The following is a 27,301-nucleotide window of genomic DNA, read 5'->3' as shown; positions in this document are numbered from 1 at the left end:
AAATAATTGACTCGGCCTAGATAACTAGGAGACCGAACGAGTTGTGAGAAGCTTCCTACTCAGATAAACAGATCAAACTAGTATTAGAATTATTAGCACTCATTGTATAGTGGAATGAGAAATATTTGACTATTATTATTGCTCACGAATAGCACTCCTTCATTTTTATAAGCATTTCGTACCTCCACACTTCAGGGTGTAGCTAACGGCACCCACGGAGAACGATGAGAATGTTGTTTAACGGGACCTACTAATTTGCCAATGAGATCCTGCCACATCCGCTCCGGCAGCAGCCTTAAAACTGGTAAGCTGTATATATTTAATAAACAACTCCGGTTCCAGTTTGGAGTTACTGATTTTAAAGGTTAGAATCATGTCGGTATTTTATTAAAATACCTACAACTCAAGCCAATATAAATCCAAGGAAACCCACATCCACCCTCGCTCGCATGACCCAAAACTTAAAAAGAGTCGAAAATTCCTGAAGAAGATGCTTGATGAGAAATAAAAAGGAATATCGAAAATTCGCGTGGCTGAAGCTGAAGCAGCTACTTTCGAAGTAACAGAAAGAAAAGCAACGAAAGTTTTATTAATAATTTATTTTTTTCCGGGATTGCAAATCTATTAATAATCTCTTTCAATGTCTCCAAGTCCTCTTTCCGATCCAATTTGTCCGACCAAGAAGCCTATTTAATAGATTGTCTATTGCTTGCCCTGCAACTGGGTCAAGTGCTTTTCATTTGTTTGCCTCATAACCCCGCCCTTTCTCCAACCAAAGAAAATGATAAAGTTTGCTTTGCGTCCCCTCGTGTTTCTATTCAGTGGCCGTGGTTATTGGCAAGAACTCATTGAATCCATCGTTTGGGCTCATAACAAATTCAAAGTTGCTGGGGAACGGATTTCGACGAAGGAATGGGTTGAAAAAGCCTTCCCCCTAACTCCTGTCGGAAAAACAGCCCCCGGTGGTGCATATCGTGGTCCCAGAAGCGGTATGACCACCTCATCGTTCTAGATCTAACAACGTTTGACTGATCTCCGGGAGATAGTCCCACCATAGAAGGCACCCAATATATAGCGCTGGTAAGAATTTACTGAGTATCTCGGTTATGTGGCAGTCGTATCGGACTCTTCACTTCTACTTGTCCTTGTGAGACTCTTCGAATAGGATTTCATGGAGCACCCAAAGCTTCTTTCCTGTAGATATTTATATTGTCATCGGTGCCTTCTGGTATTTCAGACTAAATTCTTTTGCTCCTCGATACTCAATCAAATCCTCTTTTTTTATGATTGAATCTACCTCTATGGTACTGATATAAGACCAGAATATTAGAAGGACTCTTCCGACCAAACAAAAATCTATAATTGTCAGCAAAGTTCTTGCTTTATTTGTATTTGTTCTTTATTTCATTTGAAATTGAAATTTACACGTTTTTGACTAAACTAAGAAACACGGGCTTTGCTGCGACGAGGATGCCTTTTTTAATCAGCCAGCGTCAAGACCTGCAACAGAGTCCTACCACGTTAAGGGAGAGCACCCAACTTGCCTATAAAGAAGAAGAGAGATCTGGCCCTATCGGATTGGTCTTCACCGAGTCAACGAATTGTCATTCTTTACGTCCTGCAAAACGCACAAGATCAATCTCAAAATGCAGTACATTTACCTCGCTAAAGCCTGTCTATGAGAATACCGTTATCTAAAATTCAAGCAATACTCCCAGTGATTAACTTTGGACAGTGTAGCCTTCATTAACATTTGGGAGTCACAAAGTTCGAAGGACAGTAGGCCATCAAAGACTTCACAAAATTCATATCTTGAACCTGTATAAGGCAAGATCATAATCCCGCGAGCCTTCATAGATCCACAATTAGTGCATTATTTGGTGCAATTTTCCCTCTTGATCGTAGTTTGTCAGAAGATTCATGGCTAGAGAATCTGATCTCGATCAATGAAATATATGAAACAATCGCTCACCAATATTTAAAACAACCATAAATTTTTCCACATAGAGCATAAATGATTTACCCTGTTATCTCAAGCTTTTCGTTGGAAATAAAAAAAAATTAATACAATATAAACATACAATCAGTATGGGCCTGATTTCTAACCCAGTGGCTGATCAGAAATCATTTAGAAGGGAAAACCAGATCCAACAATAAATTATTAAATTCTTTTATTCCAGGAGCAGTTGTCGGATGTTTAAAATCTAAAAATCGGAATCAGAATCAGAATGCACCCTATACAGTCTGGATAGCTAATAAGAAGAAAACGCAAGCGCATTCGAATGAACTTGTTACAATTCTCTATTCCAGATATGACAGGTTTTTCTCAAGCATCCATTTGCTTTGTCCGCTAAAATTCCCCTTCAGAAATCTAAGGCATTCATTAAATTTCAACATCATAATCTGACCAGAAAAACTTATTTCCACCATGAGCATATTCTTGTCATCTAATCCCTAATAAGCAGATAGATGACAGCAAATACAAAATATTAAATATTAAATATAAAATTATCCCAAGAGACAACCGTATCTGAAATGTAGCCCATGATGGCAATTAACTCAAGCATAGATTGGAACAGGTGACGGAAGAATTGAATTAGTCACATTTTACTGAGAGCTGCTGAGTTCTTGAGGAAGTCAGACCGGAAGATCAGCAATTTGTTGATCCCCTCAATCTCTGGGAAACCTGTATATCATGTTGATGCATGTAGTTTCCTTCTGCCGTAATACCATATTTTCTGACATACACCCTGCAAAATCTATTGCAAGCTAGTAAATTAAAGAGGAACTAATCTATATCTAAACAAAGATGGTAAGAACAAAAACTCATGTAAGATTGAATTCTGCAGCTAAGACACTAAATATTAAGTGATCAAGCAAATGTCTGCAAATTAACATTTGATGAAAAAACTGTTGTTTCTGCTTTACTGCAAGTATATGCTACATAAAATACAAAATAATGATAATCTTATATATTAATACTACTGTAGAAATTTTTCATGTAAGAAATTGCATAAGCTTGTGGAAGAACACACTCCAGTGAATCAATATAGCTAGTCAAGAAGAATCATTTATGAGAATCGGAAAGGTTCTCCCTCCTTTTGCCAGACACAAAAGAAGGCATGTCCATCACAGCTTAAAATACTGTTCTAAAGTGCAAAGGCAAAAGCATGTCTGGCATAACCTGAGGGCCAAAAATGTAAACAGCAGGTATGTGCTACAGTGGAGGTTTTAATAACCTATTTTCCCTCCTCTAATATTTAATTTATTTCCCACCAATGTAACCAATTTAATCCGGCATACAGGTTGCATGTCTGTATTATGGATTACATATAATATATCAGGTCAAATGACCCTTTTCTATTTATATTAGTCATTGGATTTAGGGTCCACATAGATACAATGACCAGGAAAAGAGTCATCTTAGAAACCCAGGGAGTCTATCAGACTTCACCAGTTCTAAATGATACATGTACTAAAGCAAAGGCCAATAAGAGAATAAAAAAATTGCAGAATTTCTTAGGGTGCTCACAATATAAGGTGATTCAGGTTCAGCTCGATTGAAGATAAGAGATATACAAACCAAAAGAGTTTTTCTTATAGCGAATGAACTAGGATTTCAACATTATAAGACACCCACCAACTTAAAAGAGTGGCGGATAGGCATGTGGTATACGTTGGAGATGTTGAACCATATCATACAAATACTAGCTTCTTTATTTTATACTTTTACATTTCTTTATAAGGTATAATCATGCCAAGAATTACAAAAAAGTTACAGAACAAGCAAATGAATCATAATCAATAATATTTTCAGTTGTACCAGCTTTCTCGAGAATATTTGCATCTCAATTAGTGTTCTGAAGCCTGCTTGACTCATTCAGGTCAAGCTGTCCAACTCATCACCTTTTAGCCTTATGAGTCATATCAAACCAAAGCTCAAAAATTACCAAAACCCATTCAAGCCGATAACCCAAATGCCAACCATTTGGACTGTCCAGCTGAAGGGGTTTTCACCCAGCATGTAGAACTATCAAGTGAAAGAGAGGGATTTGAGGCTAGATCAACAAGATTCAAGCATGTGGCTAATACCAGTGGATTCAAGGCAGCATCGCCAGATCCAGCAGGACTCAAGGTGGCAACCAGTCGTAGCGGCCTTCAGAGCAAGGGTGGGCAGATCCAATGGGATTTGAGGCTACAAGGCAATATTCAGGCAAGAGCCATGGTCAAGCAATGAGATTTGATTGGAATCGAGGAAACGTGAGAGATATCCAGTTGGAACTAAGGTGAGAAGATTGAGATTCGTTGGATTCGAGGTGACGCAGTGCATCCAATATATATATATATATATATATATATATATATATATATATATATATATATATATATATATATATATATATATATATATATACAAACATATATGTATATATGTATATATGTATATATATATATATATATATATATATATATATATATACAAACATATATGTATATATGTATATATGTATATATATATATATATATATATATATACAAACATATATGTATATATGTATTGAAGCAAGTATGCAAGTATGACGTATGTATATATGCATATATGTAAATATGCTCATATAGAAGAGCACTAGTCAATTAGCATGTACTAGTGGGTAACTGGGAACAAATGTTCTTTGCCGCATCCTCATTCCTATAATGATCTCCATGATAGAAATAACAATGTACTAGAGGCATTTGGACAAACATAAAATGGGTGGCATGAAATATTAATAACTAATGATAAATGCATGATTAATTGATATACCATTTGACGATTGGATAAAACCATAAAAAAATATGGATGAACCATTCACATAAACGCATGGATGGCATGCATAGTATGGTTCCAATAAAAAAAAAAAGCTAAAAGAATGTGGCAAACCTATTTACACCTACAAAATATTCAGTTCGTGATAGATATTTGGAACCCCGAGTAGATTGAGATACTCCTGTGGTGAATGATTTAAATTACTTCTCTAATGCTCCAGCAACTTTATTTGCAAGTAGAAACAACCAATAGAAAAGCAAATCCCTTTGATGTGGAGAAGAGAACAGGATAGTGAAAGAGACACATTTCAGCATGGGAGATCTAGAGTCCCTAAGTGGCGAAGAGTCGATAGCAGAGAAGAGAAGAGCATGGAATGCAGGGAAGGAGAGGATCATGAGATGGAAACAGCTGTCCATATAAAATAATTTGATACTTAGACATGCTGAAATTTGTGGAGCCCAACTACAATTCAAATCAGACAACCTAACCGAACCCAATCATGGTGAAAACAACTTGATTTGCATGGGGCTGTAATTAGTGGCCCTACATAAGGGACCAGTAATTGAAAACAAACATCAGCCTTGGATGTATACAAGTCACCAAAGGCAAGGAAGCCCATGTGTAGCAGCAGCAATATACGAACCAAACCAAACCAAGCAATTTGATCTATACCGAACCAAATCGAATGTCAGGAGCCTTTGCAAGCTCTCTCTCTCGGGTTTGGTTATATAACTCCCCCATGGTTCAAGGGTTTGAGAGCCTTTGCAGGCTCTCTCTCTCTCTCTCCATCGGATGCTCCCCTCTTTGATGCTGCAATGCCATTGGCAATCAAGCCTCCCCACTCTTTCTCTCTCCCCCCTGCCGCTCGCTCACTCTACCCCCTTTGTGTCGTGATGCTGTCAGCCAGTAGGCCTCTCCCCTCTCTCTTTCCATCAAATGCTTGTTCACTTCCTCTACGTCCCCCTTCCGACACTGTGACACCATTAGCTGGTAAGCCTCCCCCCCTCTCTCTCTCCCTCCCCTCTCTCTTCATCTCCTTCTCCCTCTTCCTCCTCCCCATGGTTCAGTACGCCCTAGTGTGATACAGTACGTATCGGTACCATACCGAACCAGTTACTAGCTAATACGAGCCCAATATTGGTCTAATAAACCTTGTGCAGAACACATAGAACTATGGCCAAAGTTCAACTATCATCTGTAGATGATACCATAATTTCGATGGATTTACAGCCATTCGTAAAGACATTTTTTCCTTGACTGAGGAAGTCTGATTTGAAACCCAATATGATAAGAGTCATGCATATCACTTTATCCAATGACATCCATGACCATATCCAATGACATCCATGACCATACCATGACCACTAATAAAATACTCCATCATGCATTTAATACATCAATTGTGCATTGTATTTCTATAGATGATGGCTCATAAGGCTATCGTTTTTTATCGCACTAACAAATTTAATAGCTATGTTTTTCCTACCATTTGGTTTTATTTTTTTTTTTGGAATATAAAAATCATCATGATCATGATTAACCATTACTCATTATATAATGCCCAACATGGTAAAATAATAATTGAATAATTATTGTTACTTAAGCACCTAGTACATATAACATAATGGGGAGGCCCCAAAAATTAGCATAACAGTCACTGTATCAATTCATTTAATTTTATATAAGTAAAAAAATGATCTCAATAAGAAAACTTATTTTTGATGTTTCCGTTTTGGAAAGAAATAAAACTATTCTTCTGGTCATATCTAGTTGGAAGTTGGGATCGCAAAAATTGGATCCACAAGCAAGATTGGAAAATATGATAGAAAAGGGAAGCATATAAAATACAGCTCAATTGCTACAGTTCTCGTAAGAAACATCATAACAAAAGAAAAAATGGGTAGGTCAATTTACATCTTTCAATGGTGTTGAGTTGATTTAAACATCCAAAAGAGAGACTCGTTTGTCCAACTAACTTTTTTCCCCATGCCCCAGAGGTGGAGACTAAATAGCTATATCACAAGGAATTATGTGTCCGAGCAATACTGAGAGATGGGTACACCTGAGACTCATTGATGTTCAACACGCTGGAGTTTTCTTTCCCTATCAAACAAGACTTGTGTGGTTAATTGTTGGAAAAAATTTATAGTGGTCTGTGTCCACTGGGACTCGACCTTAAGTGGCAGGTCCCCCCAAGATTCAACAATCAAAGACACATGGCAAAGCAATCTGCAAAGCATGAGAGCATTCAATCCTTCATTTGTTACCAGTTCTGAGAATTGGTAGACTGCAGGCGCTTCCGATGGGGCCCATTGTAGTCCTCAAACATGGGCTAATACATGGAGGCGACAAGAAAGCCACTGATTAGCAGCTTTTATATTAGGTTATAGATACATACACCCACAAATCATTCCAGATATCACACTTTTCACATTCTGTAGACATTTTAGGATGGTACATTAAGTGGTAGCCCAATTGCCAAGCCAAAAGGCTTGAACGTGAACACTCTAATCCATTTGGATATACAATACATATGTTGGTAGCTTTTATATTAGGTTATATTCAATATGGTTATACTGATGAATAGAGGATAATCCAAGGTTTTGCTCCTTGTCATTTATGTTTGATCTATGTCGATGATACCTGTGGTATGCTAGTTGGACCATCTAGGGTAACTTTGGTGTTTTGTTGTTGTCATTTTCTTTTAAATTTTCTTAGGATAATTTAAGTTGCAACATATCCCTATTTAGGAAGCTTCATGCTTCTCTGACCACGATATGTTTTTCAGCGTTTCAAAATTTTATTTGACTATAAATAAGCATCTTATTTTTGAGGAAATGAAAATCCTTAAGTTATAATTTGTTTAAGACTGATCTTGGAGTTTTTCTATATAGGGTTCCATGAGAATCAAATGTTGATTATTAAGTTACAACAGCTTGTGCTTTCTTTTGTTATGAAAAGATACTGAAGTGTGTGTAGGGCAAGAATGAAGTCGACTCTGTAATTAGAATGTCATACCTCATCAGTAATCATATCATATTGTACAATAATAATTTTCAGATTCCTTTTTTCTCAAATAAAACACCAGTAAAAGGCATTATGTTTTTAGTGATGTGATTATATACATTTTATGTTTAAAAAAGATCATACGAGATTAATTTACTCAATTGAAGTGTTATTCCTCAAATCTACCATTTCCCTAACTTGATTTATTTTCTTCCAAGTTTTTAAGTCTGAAATTCTACAATAAAGAGGAAGATTAGTGCAGAAAAGCACAGATATCCTTTCTGCTTTTATAATTTCAACAGTCTTCTTGAGCAAGAAATCTAGTTATAATTCCAGAGAGGCTTAACAACCTAAATATAGTTGAATATACTATCGTAAAACTATTTCCATATTATTGAATTTACCATCATCCAATGAAAATTCAAGAAATCTCAAACTTGATCTCCCTGTTCAGGGCCTAATCACATGCTCGGCCCCTATAGGTGGTTGTTGCTTAGTGAGGGACGAAGCCACCAGACTAGGACCAGGTGGACCGACTGAGACCTATACTATGGAGCTGGTTTTCTAAGAGAAAGGAAGGGAGACCCGCCTGAACTGTAACTATCCAAATACAAATTTTCAGGGATGCACAAACCAAAATCTGTAGTTGCTAAGCCAAGAAGTATGACCACTGGAGCAAGCCAATTCACATAATACAACGCACATTGACTTTTAGTTACAGCTACAAGTTTCATACATTATTCATTGGTCATTTATTTTCAATTTTATACTAATTTTTCATTATTTAGTACAACTTCTTGTTGCATTTACTTTTAACTGTTGAGAACTTCACCAGATGACCAATACGTATTATATTTTATAAATTGTAGGAAGATTGCAATTTACTTCTCAATAGATCATGTGTCACCTAAAAAGGTTTTTAAAAATTATACTAGTGTTTCTTTAACTTTCCTATATTTTGTATTGTCAGCAAAAAATGCGTTTCCTTTAGTTTCTCTATCCCATTTCAGTAGATGTCCGCATGCCATTTGCTTCATTCTTTCGTGTTTCAATAAATATCTAACAGTTATTAAAAATACAAAAGGTCTCTTAATGTGATCCCTCCCAAAAGGAAAAAAAAATATCTAAGAGCACTGCCTGTCCATATTTTCCTGCAAATTCATAAAGTGATAAAACTGATATGAAACTGAACTGACAGTGCTGGTAGTAACATAGCACTGCAAAAACAAGGCAGAAAGAAAAACATAGGTTTGACGTACCTTTAGAAAGCTTGGCAACATGATAAAATGATCCAGAGTATGTACAGCAGAGCAAATCCAGGTTGAGCTTCATTTCCTCCTCTTCCTTCCTTTTCCTAATTGTCCAGATTTGAAAGCATGCTCTTGTTCTTGAAGGAAAGCCATTGCCTTCCCATACCTTTCTGCTCTTTCTTCTTCCTCCAACATCCTATCTCTCTCTTTCAATTCAAATATGAAATGATTATCTTTACGTAGTTCACGTATTGCTCCTTTCTTTTCACTCTTTAATCGTTTTTTCATCTTTTTCCTCTCTGCTCTTTCTCGGTCTGGATCATAATCTCTACCCTTTACAAAGCTGCACAATGTTTCCAAAAAGGAACAAGTCAACAAATTGCAGTAGAATACTAAAGTAAAACTCCTGTTTGTTTCTAATTTATACATGAAATTTTTTCGGCAGTGTCGTATTGAATTCAGAGAAAGTACCAAGAACCTATTTCAATGCCCAAGCACTCTATACTAATGATATTTCCCAATTGGGTGAGGAGGAGGACATGGGAAGATGGAGACATCTAAGAGGGTGAGAGGAGATCTTGATTTTTACCATTCCTAGATAATATGGATATTATAAATCATATTTTAAGATGCATTCAAGTATCATTAAGATGTGTGGATGAGGGAACCAATGGCCTCCTCTCATTTTTCCCCATTCTCGTTTCTCATCCTTCTCTACATGGCATGCTTACTTTTGTGGGGCATATCCCATGGATGGGGATGCTGGGCATCCACGCAAAGCCTCAGCTTTATAAAACCATATTAGAACCAATACAAACTACAAATGCCCTTCTGAAAAATACCTGCCTATATTTAAACAACTCAGTGCAAATAAGATTCAAATTGTAGCCCTTTCCAGCAATGAAATAAATAATAAACTGTGTATCAACAATGATGGAAAATACTAGTTTTAAGAAAAGTGAATACTTCTCCTCAAATTTTGGATTCAGCAATTTGATTGGCACTCGCTTTTGCTTTCGCATTTGGAGTGGTTGCCTCAGCACATGATGGTTATCAGTTTTCTTCTTAATTAAGTCAATAACATCTTCCATATTGCCTCGTAAAATGCCTGGTAACTTAGCTTTCTGAAGCAATTCATGCAGCAATGCAGAAATTGGCAGGAATATTTCTGGAAAGGAGCTTAATTCTTCATAAACGTTGATAAAGCCTTTCAATGTTTCAGCCACAGACAGTAGAATACTGGCCCTGTCATTATAAAAACATAGGGAGGGGTGGAATCAAACAGGAACATGCTTACAAAGGTTATGCATCTATTCTGACTACTAAAATTATGGACTTACTTGAAGTTATCAGAGGTAAAAAAAGGAGAGTCTGCTTGCATGTCCATGACCTTGAGGAAATCAATGGGATGTACATCACACACTTGATCACGTATACTGAGCCAGGGTTTCAGTCCTTTAATTTCCTTAAGATGGATGAACTGCTTAATAAAAGAAACACATCCTTGACTTTAGCATCTATAAAGAAAACACCATAACAATATACTACTTGTCCAGCTAAAAAATCATTAGTTCAAGCAAAATATTGCAAACTGCAACATATACCTTAGAATGATGTTGCAGTCCAAACTCTAACCCTATAGAAGACATTAGGAGAGTTTGCAAAAATACTATAGCCTCAGGGAAGAGCTTCCGAGATTGCTTAGTAACCTGTAAAAGCAATTATGTCAATTAACGACTACTAAATGTGCAACTTAAAATAATTATTCAAGAATGAACAAAGAAATGGGATATGGAAACATCAAGACATAAATATGCCAATGCAACATATCTTGAAAAAATTAGATATGATATGGCTGGTTACAACAATAAATCAATAATATAGTTTTTCTTTACATGCATGTAAAAAGCATTAGTAGAACATATGGAACACAATGAGTTACGACAATAACATATTCCATATTCCATTATCATATGATAAAATCAATATCCACAATCTCCATCAAGGAGTTATTAAAATCCATAGACCATAATCTATACCAGACAACTATCTAAACATCACAAAAATTTTAAATTAACCATCAAACTTATCAACCATTAAAGGTTAACATTCACCAAAGAGGAAAAAAGGCCTTTCCCTCCTCCCGCAATGCAGTTGAATGAAATTTTATGGAGCCTATTTCAAAAAATTATGATTCTTAAGAGGAGTATCCAACACATATCCTAGGTGTATTCAATCACAAGGATGAAAGACAAATATCAAATATGGACGCACCATGTAATTTGAGACCATCTGTGTATCCTAGAATATAATGAAATAACCACAAAATGATGAACTAACATTAGCAACTCCAAAATTTATATAGCCAGAGTATCTCACAATGCCAGGTCATTGGCCAGTGAGATAAGGCCCTAGGCAGACTACTTTTGTTGTTTCAGCAATTCTAGGCAGACTACTTGAAAATATGTGGTCGCAAGGAAAAATAGTATTGGCTCCGATAAAAACTTACCGAGAACACCATGGAACATAAAAAAGATCCAACAGCAACATCTCTACCAGATTCTATGGGACAACGCATCAGATACTCGCACATCAATAGGAGTGCAGGTGTCATAACAACATGGCGGAAGTCAGAACATGGAAATATCAGTGACCACAATCTCAACAGAAGCAAAGTCTTTAAAGTTGGCCAGCTGCTTTTCCCTGATAAGATATCACCAGAAAAAGAAAACATAACCATAACCATCCAGCTATATGACAACGATTTGGTGTCAGCAAGAGATTTAAGACAAATGACATAAATAATAACTTAGATTAAGGCTATGCTAAAGGAGTTCAAATGCTCCTCTGAATACAACTTATCATTTCACAAGAATAACTACAAAAGTCTTGTTATCCAAACCTGGGATTTTGATATCCTCACAGAATCGAGTCCGGATGTGTATTAGCCGTTGCCTGGCACAAATGGCTGCAAAATATGGAGTCTCCACGCTCATCTCTATTAATGGTCTAACAAGTGAATTGATTATCTTAATGTTTAAAGGACTTCGGGTAGCTAAGACTGCAAAATACTGCAAGAGAACACCATAAAAGACCTGTAAACAGGAAAAAAAAATAATTAAAAGTGAAAATATGCATGTTGACTCACAAAGAATATGTCGTCTTCCCAAGATCCCAAAAATATCTTACGGAGGAAAAGATAACAAAATTACTTGTTATACAGAAATAGAAACATACTTGCATCTTCTTCCGATTTTCTGCTGCAAGTCTTATGGAATTGCATGCTCGAATTCGATTAATAGCCTCAATTACTTCAGTATCCGAACGGTTGTCCAGCAATGAACATAACTCTGTCAGGTTGTTTGGAGCTTCAATCACAAACGGAAGTGCCTCCAGTCCAGATGGAGTCAGTTTGTCCATAGCATTAGACTTATGAGATTTTAATGGGCCTTGTTTCTGCATGTCCATGCTCATTTTGTTATTGATGTCCGTATGTTCCTCATCAGGGCCCTCTGCTTCTTCTCCATCCAAATCCAGATCATCATCATCGCTTTGCTCCCAATCTTTCATGGTGGACATACTTTGAAAGTCATTACAACTGGTGTCATTCTCATTACCCTCACCATCATCATCATCACTTCCTTCGTGGCCATTTCTTTCTGAATCCTCAGAGTTTGTTTCATTTTGGTCATGATCATCAACATCCTGGTTTTCATAAATATCATCGACCCAGCCGCTTTTATTTGCAATACTCTCGTCCATTGAAAAAGAGTCTCCAAGGTCATCACCAGAAACAGCTCTGAAATTCTTCAATGCCGGTTCATGGCGATTCTCACCATCATCACTGTCTTCATCAGAGGTATCATCAGTAGCAAGCATCCTTTTTTGACGTTTCTCCTAGGAAATATGAACAATCAAAATATACCTTGAAATTACCAAATATTAAGCATGTATCTAACATGTCATAACAATTGCTCATTCAAAGAACAATAGAAATTGCAACTTAATACATTAGCATAGAAGACAGTCTATGCATACCTCCAGTTTTTCAAGCCGTTCTCTTTCTTCTTGGGCTATTTCTTCTGGAGTCTTCGTCCTGTCTGATGGCTGAGCTCGCCTGTCCAACACCAGCTCTTTGACAAGTTTGTCATAAGCATCAGGTTGTTCCTGCAGATAATAACAAAACAGATTGACAAAAGATGCAAGTATGAATTCAGGTAAAAGATAAAGTTGGTCATAACCTAGTAATGAAAAAAATAAAAGATTACCAAGTTAAAAATAATATAGTGGGTTTCTTTTTGCCTTTAGAAAGATATCCCATCACTACTATATCAATTGAAAAACAATTTAGGAGGATGGAGAAGGCACCTTTAGCACATAGGAAGATAGTACCACAAAAATTATTAAACTGCACTTGTTTTCTGCTAGCAAGATTACAATATTTTTGCCAAGAGAACTGCAACGTGTTGAAGATTTACTGAATAAGCTAACCATATATATAGAATCATCAAAGTAACATAGTGCTTTCATGAGTGCAAGGCTTCCATGTATCCCACAATAGACGTGTCATGCAGCAATCCCACCACTGACACAAAATTGCAAAGCAATCAAATGTGCAGAAAAGAGCTACATAGAATATCCCATGAAAAAGTGTTCCTTGGGTAGCAAATTGAGGCCAATTTTAACAGCTTGAATCATCAAGGAATTCATGTTTCCATTAATGCTTAGCAAAGTAATGAAGTTTTAACTTAAACTACCATTAAGAATATACTTTTAAAATAATACATGATACAAAATAAAGAAAATAATTCTTAGTAAAAGTCAGATTTGCAGTTTTACTAACTATTCTAAAAACTTATAAGTAAGAATATACTTCTTAGAAACAATCATAGGATCTGCTTACCTTGTTAAAGAAAGATTCTTTGTCTGCTGAACCAGAAAATGCTTCTTTAGAAGACTGTATTCCATCACTCTTATTCAGCAGAGCCTTTAGAGCATTGATCTTACTTGGCTGCGTTAGAGACAGTAGAGCATCTGTTTGGGCCAAGGATGTGAAGTCTGTGTCAAGCTTTTCCGTTAGATGTTCATCTTCTTCCCTATCATTTGCCTTTTGTGCCTGCAGAAAGAACAATATGTAAGAACCCATGACCTAATTTGCCTTTGATTTATGATAAGCTCATTAAGTTCCTATATTTTGTTATAAGACCACCACAAACATTTAAGTGCATTTATGGCTTGCCTGCAACTTTAAACAATATTTAGTTCAATGCCATGTTCATTTCACTGAACAAAAGTTACATGTTTGACAGCTAACAAGGACATGCACGTACATAGACATGTATATGCGACTCAGGCCAGATAACTATAAATATTCAAACAAGCCCTTCATGTATACCTGCAAGCAAATAAACATAGCAACATAATGTCGCACCCGGTACTGAAGCATTTAATTTAAATACATGGATTGCAGTATATGTTCTCCAGATTTATAGATTAGTAAAAAACAAAAAGAAAATCTTCCAAATGATACTCAAAAAGATGATTAGCTAATTGACTCAGACAATGGCAATACACTAAGAAGTTACTTTAATCAATGCCCACAGCTTCCCCAGAGCATCCCAAACTTTCAAGCAACCAGAATGGACATAATGTGGCTTGCAGTTTCACCAAATATTGGCAGAAGAAAAGGATGGGGTTAAGGTCAAATTCAATGGCCTAATGCAAGAATGCTTCACCATTTTCCTACATAATAGTGAATTTTTATTGATGCCTGATCATATTGAAGTTGTGTAAAGTTTCCATAACGCTGACAAGTAGACAAGGTTTCTTAAAGAATATAAACATAGGAAGAATATAACGGCTGCATCTCATACAGGCTTCAGCTCATGTATGGCTCAAGGGAGATTCCTTTGCTATCATCTCATGGGTGGGAAATCAGATATCTCAATCTCTCATCCTATTTAGTTGATACCTGGAAGATCATGGGAAATGCCAATAGTAGCCAGGCCTTGCATGTCTACAGAGAAGGTAACCAACTCACCAATTTCCTTGAGAGCTTAGCTTGTTCTCTGGAACACAACAAGATCTCAATGTCAATGTACCCTCCCACGTGAACCCAATGGCCTTATTTAAGCTGATGCTGTTATTGTATCTTGTTTAAGAATGTAACAGGACCTTGGCCCCTTTAAGCCTATACTCTACCCCTGCCAAAAAAAAAAACAAAAAAGGGAAAGATACAGGATCCATTGATCTGAATAAAGCACTGGGACCTTTACTTCAGCACTTGCAGTAACCAATGCAGCATATACTACGCACAGTTACAAGCACAATGGAAGTTCAACCTCACTTTTGAGCAAGGTATGTCATACTGTACCAAATCGAATGGTATGAAGCATACCACACCGAACCGGATGATATAGGACATACCGTACCGTACAGATTCGGTACCGATATATAATAGAGGAGCGTACCAACAATCGGTACACCGAACCGGCCTCCATACTAGGCGTATCGACACAACAACAAGATGGCACCAGTACAAAGCCCGGTACTGAGACGGCGCACCTTGTTTTTGAGTGGATGAAACTAATATTCAGGGATTTAGGAGGTGGTTGTCTAAGAACCTCTATATATTGCGCAGCCATTAGGTTGATGTTAAAAAAGAAATACAAAGCTCAAGTGAATGAACCTTGATTACACTAAAGAAGGTAACAGAGGGAGTAAAGAAATTTTAGCTTTCAAAGTGAAGACTCACTGCCTCCAAACTTTACAATAAGAAACAGATTCTAGGTAAAGTCAATTCCATCTTGTATAATAGCACTTCATGGAAATTATAAGAGTAAGTTGCTTCAGCATTTAGCACACAAATTTAAGCATTTGTTGACACATGTCAAACATCTTGAGGAGAATCTGAGCTAATATGAACTGCTAAAAAACCAATGCAAATTTGATACTAATGAATCTTAATCACAGACACAATAAATCTTTAACAGATTCCTGACATATGTATAAAACAGAATATAGTGAGGACTAAATAATTAGATAAGTAACAGAATGGCTCAGAGACACACTACCTTGTAATATTTGCTCTTTGAAATTATCTCCAACATTACTTGCTTCTTGCTTTTATGGGCCTGCCAGCAAAAAACATTACACAGTGAGGAACTAAAACTGCCGTATAATGGGTAAGAAAAGTTAATTAAGAGAACAAAGTTTGAGAATCCAGGAACAAGACACATTCTGCTAAGGAAACAATCCAAGGCATAAGATTTTATAGAATATGAAAATCAAGAAGAAGACCAGGGTAATGCATATGTTAGTAAAAGCCTATATATTGCCAGCAAAAATACAAATTATCAGAACAAATGTTCAAAGTGATACTTGCATGTATCCTTTCGCTCATTGTAAATTTCATGAAACAGTTATTACAGCATCTGCACATGTTCCACACATTCACTAGACAACAGACCAGCTGATCTGCTGCCAGTTCTGATCTGTCAAGCTACAAAATAGCCCCCAACCAGTGGATATTAAGACTTTAATCCATCTCCTGTTTATCATTATCAACTTCCAAGTTACAGTAAGAAACAACCCTCACAGACCCTTTTTTATAACCCTCTTTACCAACAACAGCAGCGCCACCAATCTATTAAGAAAAAGACCATTCTTTGTCCCTTTAAGCTTAAAACTTGCTACGCTCCTTAGATGAACCTAAGCCCTGACTTGTTTAGCTCACCATCAATCTTACTTAAAACCTGAAGTTAAGGCCCGACATCTCCTTGATCCCAACACAACCAGCCAAATTTCCTTCAAAATTGAATTATGTTTTAACCTAACATCTTGTTAACCAATAGACCTTGCATACAGCTCAAGCCAGATCCAAATAGCAGGATGCTATTGTTTTCAAAATGATCTTTGTTGCTAGTTAATAATTCTATGTGCTACTAATTATGGTGGTGGTTTCGCTGTTGTTAAAGTTCTTGTCTACCTTATGTTTTTACATAACCCAATAAATAAAATGTACATAATCCAACATTCTTTAGTTCTATTAAATTTTCCTCATTATTTTTTAGTTATTTAACTCCCTTCTAAACTTTGATGACCACTCCATACTATTTCAAGCAAAGAATGTAGTACCGCTTCGAACTGCTTAACTTGGGGCATACCAAGCTGTATTAGGGGTGGACCAGCACGACTCTGCCCCTCGGTTCGAGAAATCCGACAACACGAGGGAGAGGGAGGGAGGGAAGGAGGGCGAGCGGCGCATGCAGGCAGAGAGAGGGCTGAAAACCATCCAGTTCCCCTATTTCGAATGAAAAAAGAGAAAAGAGGGAGAGGGGGAGGGAGGAAGGGAGAGGGAGGCGGAGGGAGGACCGAAAGCCCTCCAGTTCCCCTATTTCGAATGTAACAGGGGCCAGAGGGTAGCTTTTTTTTATTTTGCCCCTCTCGAATGAAATCGGCACATACTGTCAACTTCAGTTAATTTTTTTTATTTTTTAATGAAGTCAGCAGCACATGCCGACTTCACTTTGACAAATAAATCAAAAAAAAGGGCGGAGCCCCTGTTTCATTTTGAAACAAGAGCTTCGCCCTCTCTCCCTCTCCCTCTCCCTCTCCCTCCCTCTAGCTCTCTCTCTCTCTCTCTCTCTCTCTCTCTTATTAAAGAAACAGGGGCTCCGGCCTTGTTTTCGTGCGGCCGAAGGAAAAGGGGCTCAAAATCCCTCTCGCTCTCCCCCACTCTCGACCTCTCCATCTCTCTCTCCCCCCTCTCTCGGCCTGTCCCTCCCCCTCTCTCTCTCACTCACTCTTTTCCTCTCTTACCTTCTCCCTCTACCTTGTCGGCTTTGGTTGTGTTGATACAAGCCTGGAATGGAATAGCACGATCCGTCCCATACCACCCGCCGGGCAATTGGTATAGGTCCCAGTACTAGCACAGCATACCTTGGCTTCAAAATTTCAAGACTCCACGCTTGCCATTTTTTTCAATCATCAATCTTGAGACTATAGTATGACGGTCTAAGGAATTGGTCTGCTACACTCCGTGGTAACTTTCTTCATCTAAGATTGTTGTAGTATATTTGTATATTTGTAATTAGGTTACTATTCACTTAGATCTCCAAATTTCTTTCTCGCTTGTCTGAATTAGATTAGCCCACTTTCCTCGCACTAGAGAATTGTATTTTACTAATAGATTCAAACTTAGAAAGCATTGTATTGCATAATCTAGGAGTAAATATATGTCACCACTTGGTCTCTGCTTGGATAATGTTGAAGATGATGGAATGACTATTCCTTTTTTACCCCTAAAAAGCATAAAGATATCAACCCTATTCCCTTTTAGCTCTCCATCTTGGGAATTTTGTCCAACTGTAAACAATAGGAAAGAAGCAATATGTTTACTTTGACAGTTTGACCCATAATTTCCGCAAGTTGTAGAGTCCTTTGTCCTACTTTTCAAACTCCAGCTGGTGATAGGTTACACAATTGGGGTAGCTATGAAGCTAATGATGATCAGAGATGGACCTGGTCAACTTATGGTCAATTCAAAAATTAGTTTGAAACATTCCACTCGATAGAAAGTGTATGTATGATATGGTATGCCAATTTGGCAACAGCACCTAAGCATTATACATAAATATGCAAAATAAAATTAAATATCACCAGTAAAGAGTCAACTTAAAAAGCAGAAATCAAATCTACTGAAAGCCAACTTAAGATTGATCGTATAATTTGTTACATAAGAAAATAATAGAACAGAATCTAAAGAGCAACACCAATAATTGAGAAACGTTACATACTAAAACAATAAAATTAAGTTCATATTAATCAACAAGGATCATGAATTATTTATATTAGTGAAATAAAATCTCACCTTTTCCTCTTCATCTGGCAAGCTAGTTTCTGAAGAATCAGGCATAAGATGCAAACTTAAGTGTTTTGACGAGTTTGCACTCACTGTAATTAAGTAAAAAAAAAGTTTAAACAGTGAAAAGACAATACAAGACAGGTTGGATATCATTTTAGAAGTTGACAAAACAAATTGTAGATTAAACATGCATCCTAAGGTGAGGAGGTAAATTAATAGTATAAATTCTTTTGACAAACATAATAACAATAAGCTGTGGAGAGCTTATTATAGAAGAGTGTCCAGTTGACATTGTTTCACTGAGGGCCTTGTCTCACCTATACATATTAAGCATTATCACGGCTAATCAAAGGTTTTACGAATCTTTTTTCATGTACACAGACCAAACAAGCTCTTCCTTATCCTTCATTGCCACTTTTGTCAAGGTTTCTTGATATATCATTCACTTCTCATTCCCAAACCTCCACAGAGTATGAGCACTTTCCAATAGCAGGGCCTTCAGTCATCATGGCACATGGCCATATCATCTTAGTGAGACTTCCATTACTATATCCACTATTTGTTCAGCTCCTGAGCATATCCACAATTTGCAGGCTCCTGAGCATCCTTCACGGTTATATTTTCATGATCCACCTAAGCAATTGCATCTCTTCATCATCCATCTATTGCATCTGGCTGCATTATATTGCGTAACAATGCGACCACAATATTAGCAGGCTTATTTTTGTCCAAAAAGACTTCTAAAAATCACAAAGGTGTGTGGTTGTTACACCACTTGAGAAACACTTATCCACTCGATCACTCTAGACACATATTTTTGATATTCTAGTGAACAAATTTCGGGCAATTACCTCCAGAGCTTTGTTGATGCAATAAATCTTCAAGACTTATAGTCAAGTACGGGTGGCAATGTTGAACCCATTTTAACTTGATTCAACCCGTTGTAGGTCGGGATGGTTTAGTTATCAGGAAAATGATGAGGTCTGGGTCTGGATTTTTGACCTTTTTAATAAACATGTCAAATTCGCGTTGACCATTATTGACAGATTTAGACATCACATCATTCATTTAGTTATGGTTATGTACCATTTGCATAATTATCTACCCAATGAGTGCTCAAAGATTGATGTATGTAAACTAGTTTGGCATTGACCCACTATCTATTCAATATAGGAGTATGTAATTTATAGAACATCAAGAGAGGAATATAGACCTACATAACGAAATGAAAGTATCCATTATCTAAAAGGGAAGCATATCGAATGTAGAAGGCAAAGAATCAATCCCCTCCTCCATCTTTTTCACTCAATTATTAAAAAAAAAATTGAAGAAAGAAGAGGATAGCTTCCATCACCTTGACAAGGTGAAAAGGTTAAGGGCAATTTAACACCCATCATATGTTTGACTATCATTTACATTTAGCCCTTTATTTGGTCCCTTTACTCAATTAGGCCAGTGTTCTGCACACATTTGCACATGTTTTTTTAATAATAGTAATATCCGTTTTATACACAGTTGTATAGGGCCAGGCCTAAACATACGCAGTTGAAATCAAGGACAGGAGTAGAATTTTCAGTTAACAGGCATTAAATATCAAATGGCACTAAATCCAGGCAGCATACATCAATTACGTCAAAAGATAAAGAAAAAAACAAGAAACATAGGGATTAGGAAAACAATGTGTTCTATACATAGGCTAAATGCTCCACGCTTGACTTGTCTCTGACAATAATCATGAAAGCCTTCCGAGTGGGTGATTGTGCATATCTTGCAAAATTTTAAAAAAAAAACAGACACTTTTACCAAATCATGTATCAAGCAAAAACGAAGGAAGATCTTAGGGCTGCCAAGGGGGGCTGTAGCCCCCCTGGCTTGTGGAAATTCCTTCATATTTTATATGATAGCCTCTTTCTCCATTTAACCTGCCCCCCTGACAACAAATTTTGGAATTTCTTTTCATGGATCCCTTATTTTAGTCCTTGGATAAATAGTATCTGAACCACCTACTATAACAATTTCGTAATATTGCCTTCCCTTTAGAAACCTAGTTTGATTGAGAGTAACATATACTCTTTCTAAAAATAACACAAAATCAATAATCCAAAATCCCATTCTTTCTAAGAACAAATAGAAAAGGAACATTCTATAACTCACCCAAAATCTTATCAGATTGTCCAATAAGTACTAAAAAACTTAACCTCCTCCCTATGGCCCTCTCAAACATTAACACCACTATATCAATCTCTATTGCTGATACTTCCACTTTAAAAATAAATATATAAATAATCTCTACAGTCTATACCTTTCATCCTTTTTGCATTAAGAATCTCTCTCTCTCTCTCTCTCTCTCTCTCTCTCTCTCTCTCTCTCTCTCGCATGCGCACTGGCTCTTGGATATGATTCACTCACGGCTGACCCATAGGCATCCTTGATAATTGTTGACAACCCACCTATCTTACCTAATTCTTCTACGTTGCTCGAACCACTTTAAGGCAGTATCCTCTCTCTTGCAGTAAAATTTATCCTTCTAAGAATAAAAAATTGTTCCATGCCCAGTTTTCTTTTTTTAGATGTACTTAATAGCTAGCAATTCATTTTGATGAAAGGAAAAGGAGATTGATTAGCAATTATTTTAATATTCTTTTACCGGCAATACTTATTTCGCATTTTATATTCTTCCGAACTCATGTCACATTAATCATGTTTTATCAATGCAATAGATTAATTTTAAATCACATCATGTTATAGAGAGCAAAGTAAGTCAACTTCCTAAAAGTATTGATGTTTGTAACAAAGACAGAAATCTGACTTCCTATCAGGACTGACAACTGCACCTTATATTGGATATACTGACATTAGATATATTAATACTGGCCATTTAGTTATTAATTTGTGATCCAAATCTCATCTTACTATGTATTGAAATTATTGTTCTTGCACTCAACTTCAACTATGTGGAGAACGCTGAGAACATTATAATTAAAATCTTAGGTACTTAAATGTTCATATCTAATGTTATTTTATTACAATAAATAGCATTCCAATTTTTAAGTCACTGTTTTTTTTTTTTCTGGCCCATCTAGCAAACTATCTTGGCTCCGCCCCTCTTAACATCAACAAGATCAAACCTCTTCTTTGCCTCCTCTCCTTGCCGGGCAATTCATATGAAAACAATTAGAAAGCTCTAAATCTTCTAAATAACAAATGCAAGCGCTTTGAAGGACCTATAGAGTACAGCGACAATAACCCCCATAAACCATGTTCCCTTTCCAAAATTTCAACCTCCTTTTAGGGCTCCTGTAATCATCATATATGAAGCAAACAAAAGGGAAAAAAAATCTAGTGCAGTGACAAAGCCTACATCTCTCACTTCAGACGGAAACTTACCAGTGAGCCACCATACGGCCCAAATCAGATTTTTCAATTTTTGGATTTTCGAACCCTCTATAACAAAACCTCTTTCTTCACAAGAAAACAGCTCTTTACCTTTATTCAGATTGCTAAATGTGGATTTTGTTCCTTTCCAGCCCATCTCCTAACATAAAGGATCTCCAGTCTCCCAAAAGAATATGACAGAGGATATCTTATCTTTTCTGATTTATGAAGATGCTGCTCAAACCTCCTATTCTGCACTAACCTTTCACTATCATTCTATGGTGTGCAGTCTTGCTTGGCAGCTCAAAACTCGTAAAAATAGGTGTCCCAAAATACAATGTGAAAAAGAACCTTTTGGTTTCCTAGAATCAAACTGCAAGGTGATCCTCCACTTTTGAGTAAAAAAATGGGTAATCACTACTTGAGCCATCACACTAACCTCTGCTAATCTTTGACTCCCTATTGAAGTCTCGGCCACCCATATTCCATGAGTAAATGCAACATAATCATAACCATAATTATCAAACCTTATCCCAGATATTTGTTATCAGCTTTGTGAATCCTTAATCTTCAAAGAATCCTATTTAGGCTAGCCTCTTCTATTTTTTCAAATTGGCCATGACCCAATATTCATAAACAGCAGAATTCGGTCCATTCTGTAGTTTGACATCTCCCTTGATAGCCAGCTGTCATCTAATATAAATTATCTGCCTTTTCTGAGTGGACGGAAATAACATATCACAATATCACAAATATGCATATCCACAAAAACCACAATAATCAACAGAGAAGATTTATTTACCTCTGATGACTATAAAAATAAATTTTTAACTTCAAAATAAAACCAAATGAATGAAAAAAATCAAGAATGTATTTCAAATCTAAATTCAAGATTGGAAGTTTAAAGATTTTAAAAATATTAATTGCAAATTATTTAAAAAAAATCTAAATGAGCAAGTCAAGCAAAATGACTGTGCCATGTTCGTGAGATAATTTATTCATCTTAACAATGCCAAACAAGAAACCTCAATATTAACACATCAAAACTATAAAATAACATGTAAGATAGGAAATGTACTTTTTTTTTCTTTTTTATCAAGTTTAGTTCCAAGTATATACTAAAACAATAGTAGAACGTTGGTGCATTGATGAATTCAGAAGATCCTAAGAAGAAGAAACTAGAATTTATTTATTTTATTTATTCATGAGGCCAACCTCATATACCCAAGGAAAAGGAGGGAAACTAAATGCATTGCAAGAAAGAGAATGCATACTTTCTGTCCCAAGAAACGCATCCTCATCATCATCTGGAGGTATTTCGTCCTCAAAGTCATCCACTTGAGAAATTAAAGAGTCATCTTCCTCGCCATCAGACAAATTATATTTGCTTGTTCTTTTCAACTTCAACTATAAGAGGTATAAGAAACCAAAAATCAACACTAGGTTTTAGGCAAGTACAGAAAATTGTTTAAAGAGAAATAATCATGAAAAACAGATAAGGTATACTGGAGGACAAACACTTGGATATTACGAAGCACTGTGGTTTAAGAGAAAGGTGTTCGGAAGACAAAAAATAAGGGTTACTGCACTTATATTCATTCAGAAACTCTGAAAACGTTTCAGCCATCACAGATCTAAAGACACAACTGAAGAACATAAAATTATTGCAATAATTTAATCCAACAGTGACAGCAAGACAGTCGTAGGAAATAAAGAGTTCTCTATGTCTACAACACAGAAAAAAAGGAGAGACTGATAAAGACATATACAACAAAATTAGATCTAAATTGGATGAAATGAAAAAATTGATGTTCCTGGAAAGTATCTAACTGATACATAACTTGTAACTTTAAAGGAAAAGAAATTATAAATCACAATAAGACAGGCAATGTTCTGCCGCTCAAGATGTTGGACAACAAAGAGGGTCCAAGAAAATAAGATGAATACAGGAGAACTTACAATGTTATATCAATGCACAGTATAACTATAAGAGATAAAGCAAGAAATAAGTATATAAGGGAAGATGTATGAGTTGCATAAATTAAAAACAAAGTAATAAAAATTGATTGATGCAATATAGGAATGTATAATGAATACCTGAAGGTAAGAAGAGCGTGCTTTGGTCATTGTTTAAGAATGTGTCAACAGAAAGAGATGCCCCAAGGTAACAAGGGCAGAAATTATAGGAAAGAATATGGAAATGCTTAAAATATGACCAAATACAAATTTGAATTCAAAAAGTATTGTTCAGACACTGAACAGGGCTTAATGGTTATGAAAATGATTATGATAGGAAGACTTACATTGGTCCCTGACTATGGCTCATTCATTAGCATGAAGGCTCATTACCCATCCTTTTTTGCTTTTTTTTCTTTGGCATTACTAGTATTAACAAGAGTTTTTTATTCCTAAAAGCATAAAGAGATGCAGAGTGAACTCGATGCCAAGGTGATATACCACAACTAGAAGAAATAAAGAAATCAAAAGGAACAAATACTCTCCAAAAGATTAATAATTTTGGAATTATCAACATTACTTGAGATTTATTATGTTTATTTTTTGAACTCCAACTATTTTTTGAAAATTTCTTCTTGTATTTCTTAGTGTTTTAAATTTACTTCTCCTGGGTAGCATTGACCTCTAGGAGCAGAACCAAGCACAAGACCCCTGGACACCTATTTGCTACCTACATTCTTTCAAAGCATTTGATTACTCTGAAACAATTGATAAAAGTATCTCTTTGAAAGCACTTATGGCATTATCCCACTAGTCATATTCTGACAACTGATTTGGTAGAGGAACAAGAATGAACCCTGGACACTTCATAAACCAAAGAAAACTATATCGAACACAAAATATAGATGGAAACAAAATGAGGTTTCAGGAAACAATGAAGAGCAATTGTATCAGCTACATTTGTATAAATTCATGAACACCTGAAAACACCACAAGCCAATTTAAGCACAGTTTACAAAACAACTGAGATGATCCATATTCAATATAAAGGAAACTCTAACTGCATCAAGTTACTTAATTCAAATACAAATTAATAAAAGAAAAATAAATATTAAAAAGGGGGAAAATATCACCTGATGCTCACGTTGCATACGCATGACAGCCTTGTCGAATTCTTGGAGTGTGTCATCCTTTTCCCCAATTCGCTTATCCAGGAACTTAGATGACTTGGTACTCTCTTCATACTCCTTCAGCAAAGTCTTCTTTCTCTGTTATCAAGATCCAGAGGGAAAAGGCAGGAAAACATAATACCAGCTCAAGAATACTTCACCTTATACAAATCTTGATAAATTTATACCATTCTTTTCATAAAAAGTGAGCTTTATATAAGTAATCAATAAAAGACAACCCAAGTTCTGTATAGATGAGACTCGGATGTACTGGAAAGGAGATGGACATGGTGCTGAGGGAGAAAAGGGGGCACCTTTTGGATGGCAAGAGAGCGGGCAAGGCCGACGCGGCGCTCCTCTCCCTTGCGCTTCTTCCCGAGGATGTCGAACTTGCGGCGAGACCAGATGGTCTCGAAGGGGTTCGCCCGGACGCACTTCGCTGCCTTCATGGCGGCAGCCGCCGGACCGGAGAGCAAGCTCCTGGCGCTCTTCTTCTTCTTCTTGGAGCTGCTCGAGGATTTCAATTGGGCCTTCGTCTTCGCCATTAGCGGCGGGTGGATGGAGGCTCCAGCGAAGTCGGACTCGGAGGGGGAGAAGGCAAGAACAGAGCGAAAAGAGGTCTAGTCCGGGTCGGGTCCAGGTCCGGGTCACCTAACCTCAGTCGTGTAGTATGGCTTTTCCCAGCTGCTTTGCAGTGCCAGTTGAGACAAGTTTATAATGTATTATATTTTGTTTCTGATGCTTCAATGTCAACTAACCACAGAATTAACACATCATCCACAAAAATCTCTGTACATAATTTTGAAATAGGGAAGAAACGTGGCTGGTATGATAGTGACAGTGATGAAAAAGATTTAATTTTGAAATCTGGATTTCGTTTCCTCCCACCTACACTTCAGACAAAAGATAAATGCAGAAGAGTTTCCATGGTAAATTACTCTGTTTCTAAATGCTAATAGAAAAGACTTAAAGAACTTAACAACGAAGCATTGCATTCTTTTCTTCTCTGAAGCATTGCATAGTAGTTGAAGCCAAACCAAAACAAAACAGAGACTGCTCGAAACTAAAGCAGAAATCTTTAATATAGGATCGCATATTCACCGAAGTACCCAACCCCAAAAGAAACTCCAAACCAGGTTACCAAACTCATGGAAGAAAGCAAACACCATCCCCGGAATCCAAATTCCTCAACCACCCAAAAAAAGCCCAAAAACAAGACCAATGGCTGATTTCGCTCAAAGAAAAAGACCAATGGCTTCAAACGATCCCAAAACCTCCACACCCGAGGCAAAAATCCGGAGAAAACCGAAAGAAGGCTGAAACCTTTCACCCACCTGCCTGTTGCTCAGCCACCGGTGCTTCTTCTCCGCGGACAGAGAAGACGAGCCCGACCTTGTCCCCAGGGCATCACCTTGCCCGACCCTCTCCAATCCAAAATCCAAAAACACAGAGCAAAGCTAGACGGGGAGAGAACGACCCCAAAAAACAGGGAGGGGGGGGGAGCTAGATGGGTTTCTTCTTCTCCCGCGCCTCCTCCAAATCTCCCGACTACCCCCGACGACCCCGACCTCTCCCTCTCCCTTTGCCTCAAGCCCCCCCCCCCCGGGGGGGGGGGGGGGGGGGGGTTGTTCTTCTCCCGCGCCTCCTCCAAATCTCCCGACTACCCCCGACGACCCCGACCTCTCCCTCTCCCTTTGCCTCAAGCCCCCCTCGCCAGAACCTCCTCCCTGCCTATGCTAAAAGAAAATCCGGAGGAGGGACATACCTTGGGACGCCGAAGAGACTCGCGGGCAGGGTCTTCCCCAGAGGTTCCTCCGCCGCAGCCGGCCTGGGTCTTCCTCTTCTCCAAAGTCCAAATCCAGGGCACTCGGAA

General features: G+C 37.2%; 1 protein-coding gene across 6 annotated transcripts; it reads right to left on the bottom strand.

Moving 5' to 3' along the window:
* Positions 1–2,256: 2,256 nt before the first annotated feature.
* LOC103697128 (nucleolar protein 14) lies at positions 2,257–27,301 on the bottom strand. Of its 6 annotated transcripts, none has more exons than XM_039117157.1 (16): positions 27,194–27,301; positions 25,743–26,316; positions 25,393–25,527; positions 23,578–23,710; positions 18,935–19,017; positions 16,137–16,196; positions 13,967–14,179; positions 13,102–13,230; positions 12,301–12,960; positions 11,966–12,158; positions 11,573–11,766; positions 10,668–10,772; positions 10,404–10,546; positions 10,030–10,308; positions 9,073–9,406; positions 2,257–2,750 (listed from the first exon to the last, which is right to left on the bottom strand). In XM_039117157.1, exons 2-15 carry the CDS (start codon positions 25,971–25,973, stop codon positions 9,142–9,144), a joined length of 2,823 nt encoding a protein of 940 aa, XP_038973085.1. In that variant the 5' UTR covers positions 25,974–26,316; positions 27,194–27,301; the 3' UTR covers positions 2,257–2,750; positions 9,073–9,141. The 6 variants fall into 6 exon arrangements, with proteins under 6 accessions (XP_038973085.1, XP_038973086.1, XP_038973084.1 ...); XM_039117158.1 differs by having other exon boundaries at positions 25,743–26,115; XM_039117156.1 differs by having other exon boundaries at positions 25,743–26,112.

This window comes from Phoenix dactylifera, unplaced genomic scaffold, assembly GCF_009389715.1.
Source record: "Phoenix dactylifera cultivar Barhee BC4 unplaced genomic scaffold, palm_55x_up_171113_PBpolish2nd_filt_p 000188F, whole genome shotgun sequence".
Taxonomy (NCBI): domain Eukaryota; kingdom Viridiplantae; phylum Streptophyta; class Magnoliopsida; order Arecales; family Arecaceae; genus Phoenix; species Phoenix dactylifera.
The sequence above is the reverse complement of the archived record's forward strand: the minus strand, read 5'-3'. Positions and strand labels throughout refer to the sequence as shown.

What these genes read in the sequence shown, in the direction of transcription:
- LOC103697128 (XM_039117157.1), bottom strand. Translation starts at nt 25,973, where the DNA reads ATGGCGAAGACGAAGGCCCAATTGAAATCCTCGAGCAGCTCCAAGAAG. An exon ending in GTATGCAACGTGAGCATCAG is followed by an intron (nt 23,711 to 25,392) that starts GTGATATTTTCC and finishes TACCTCTTATAG; the next exon opens with TTGAAGTTGAAAAGAACAAG. An exon ending in AATCCAAAATTTGAGGAGAA is followed by an intron (nt 9,407 to 10,029) that starts GTATTCACTTTT and finishes AACATTGTGCAG; the next exon opens with CTTTGTAAAGGGTAGAGATT.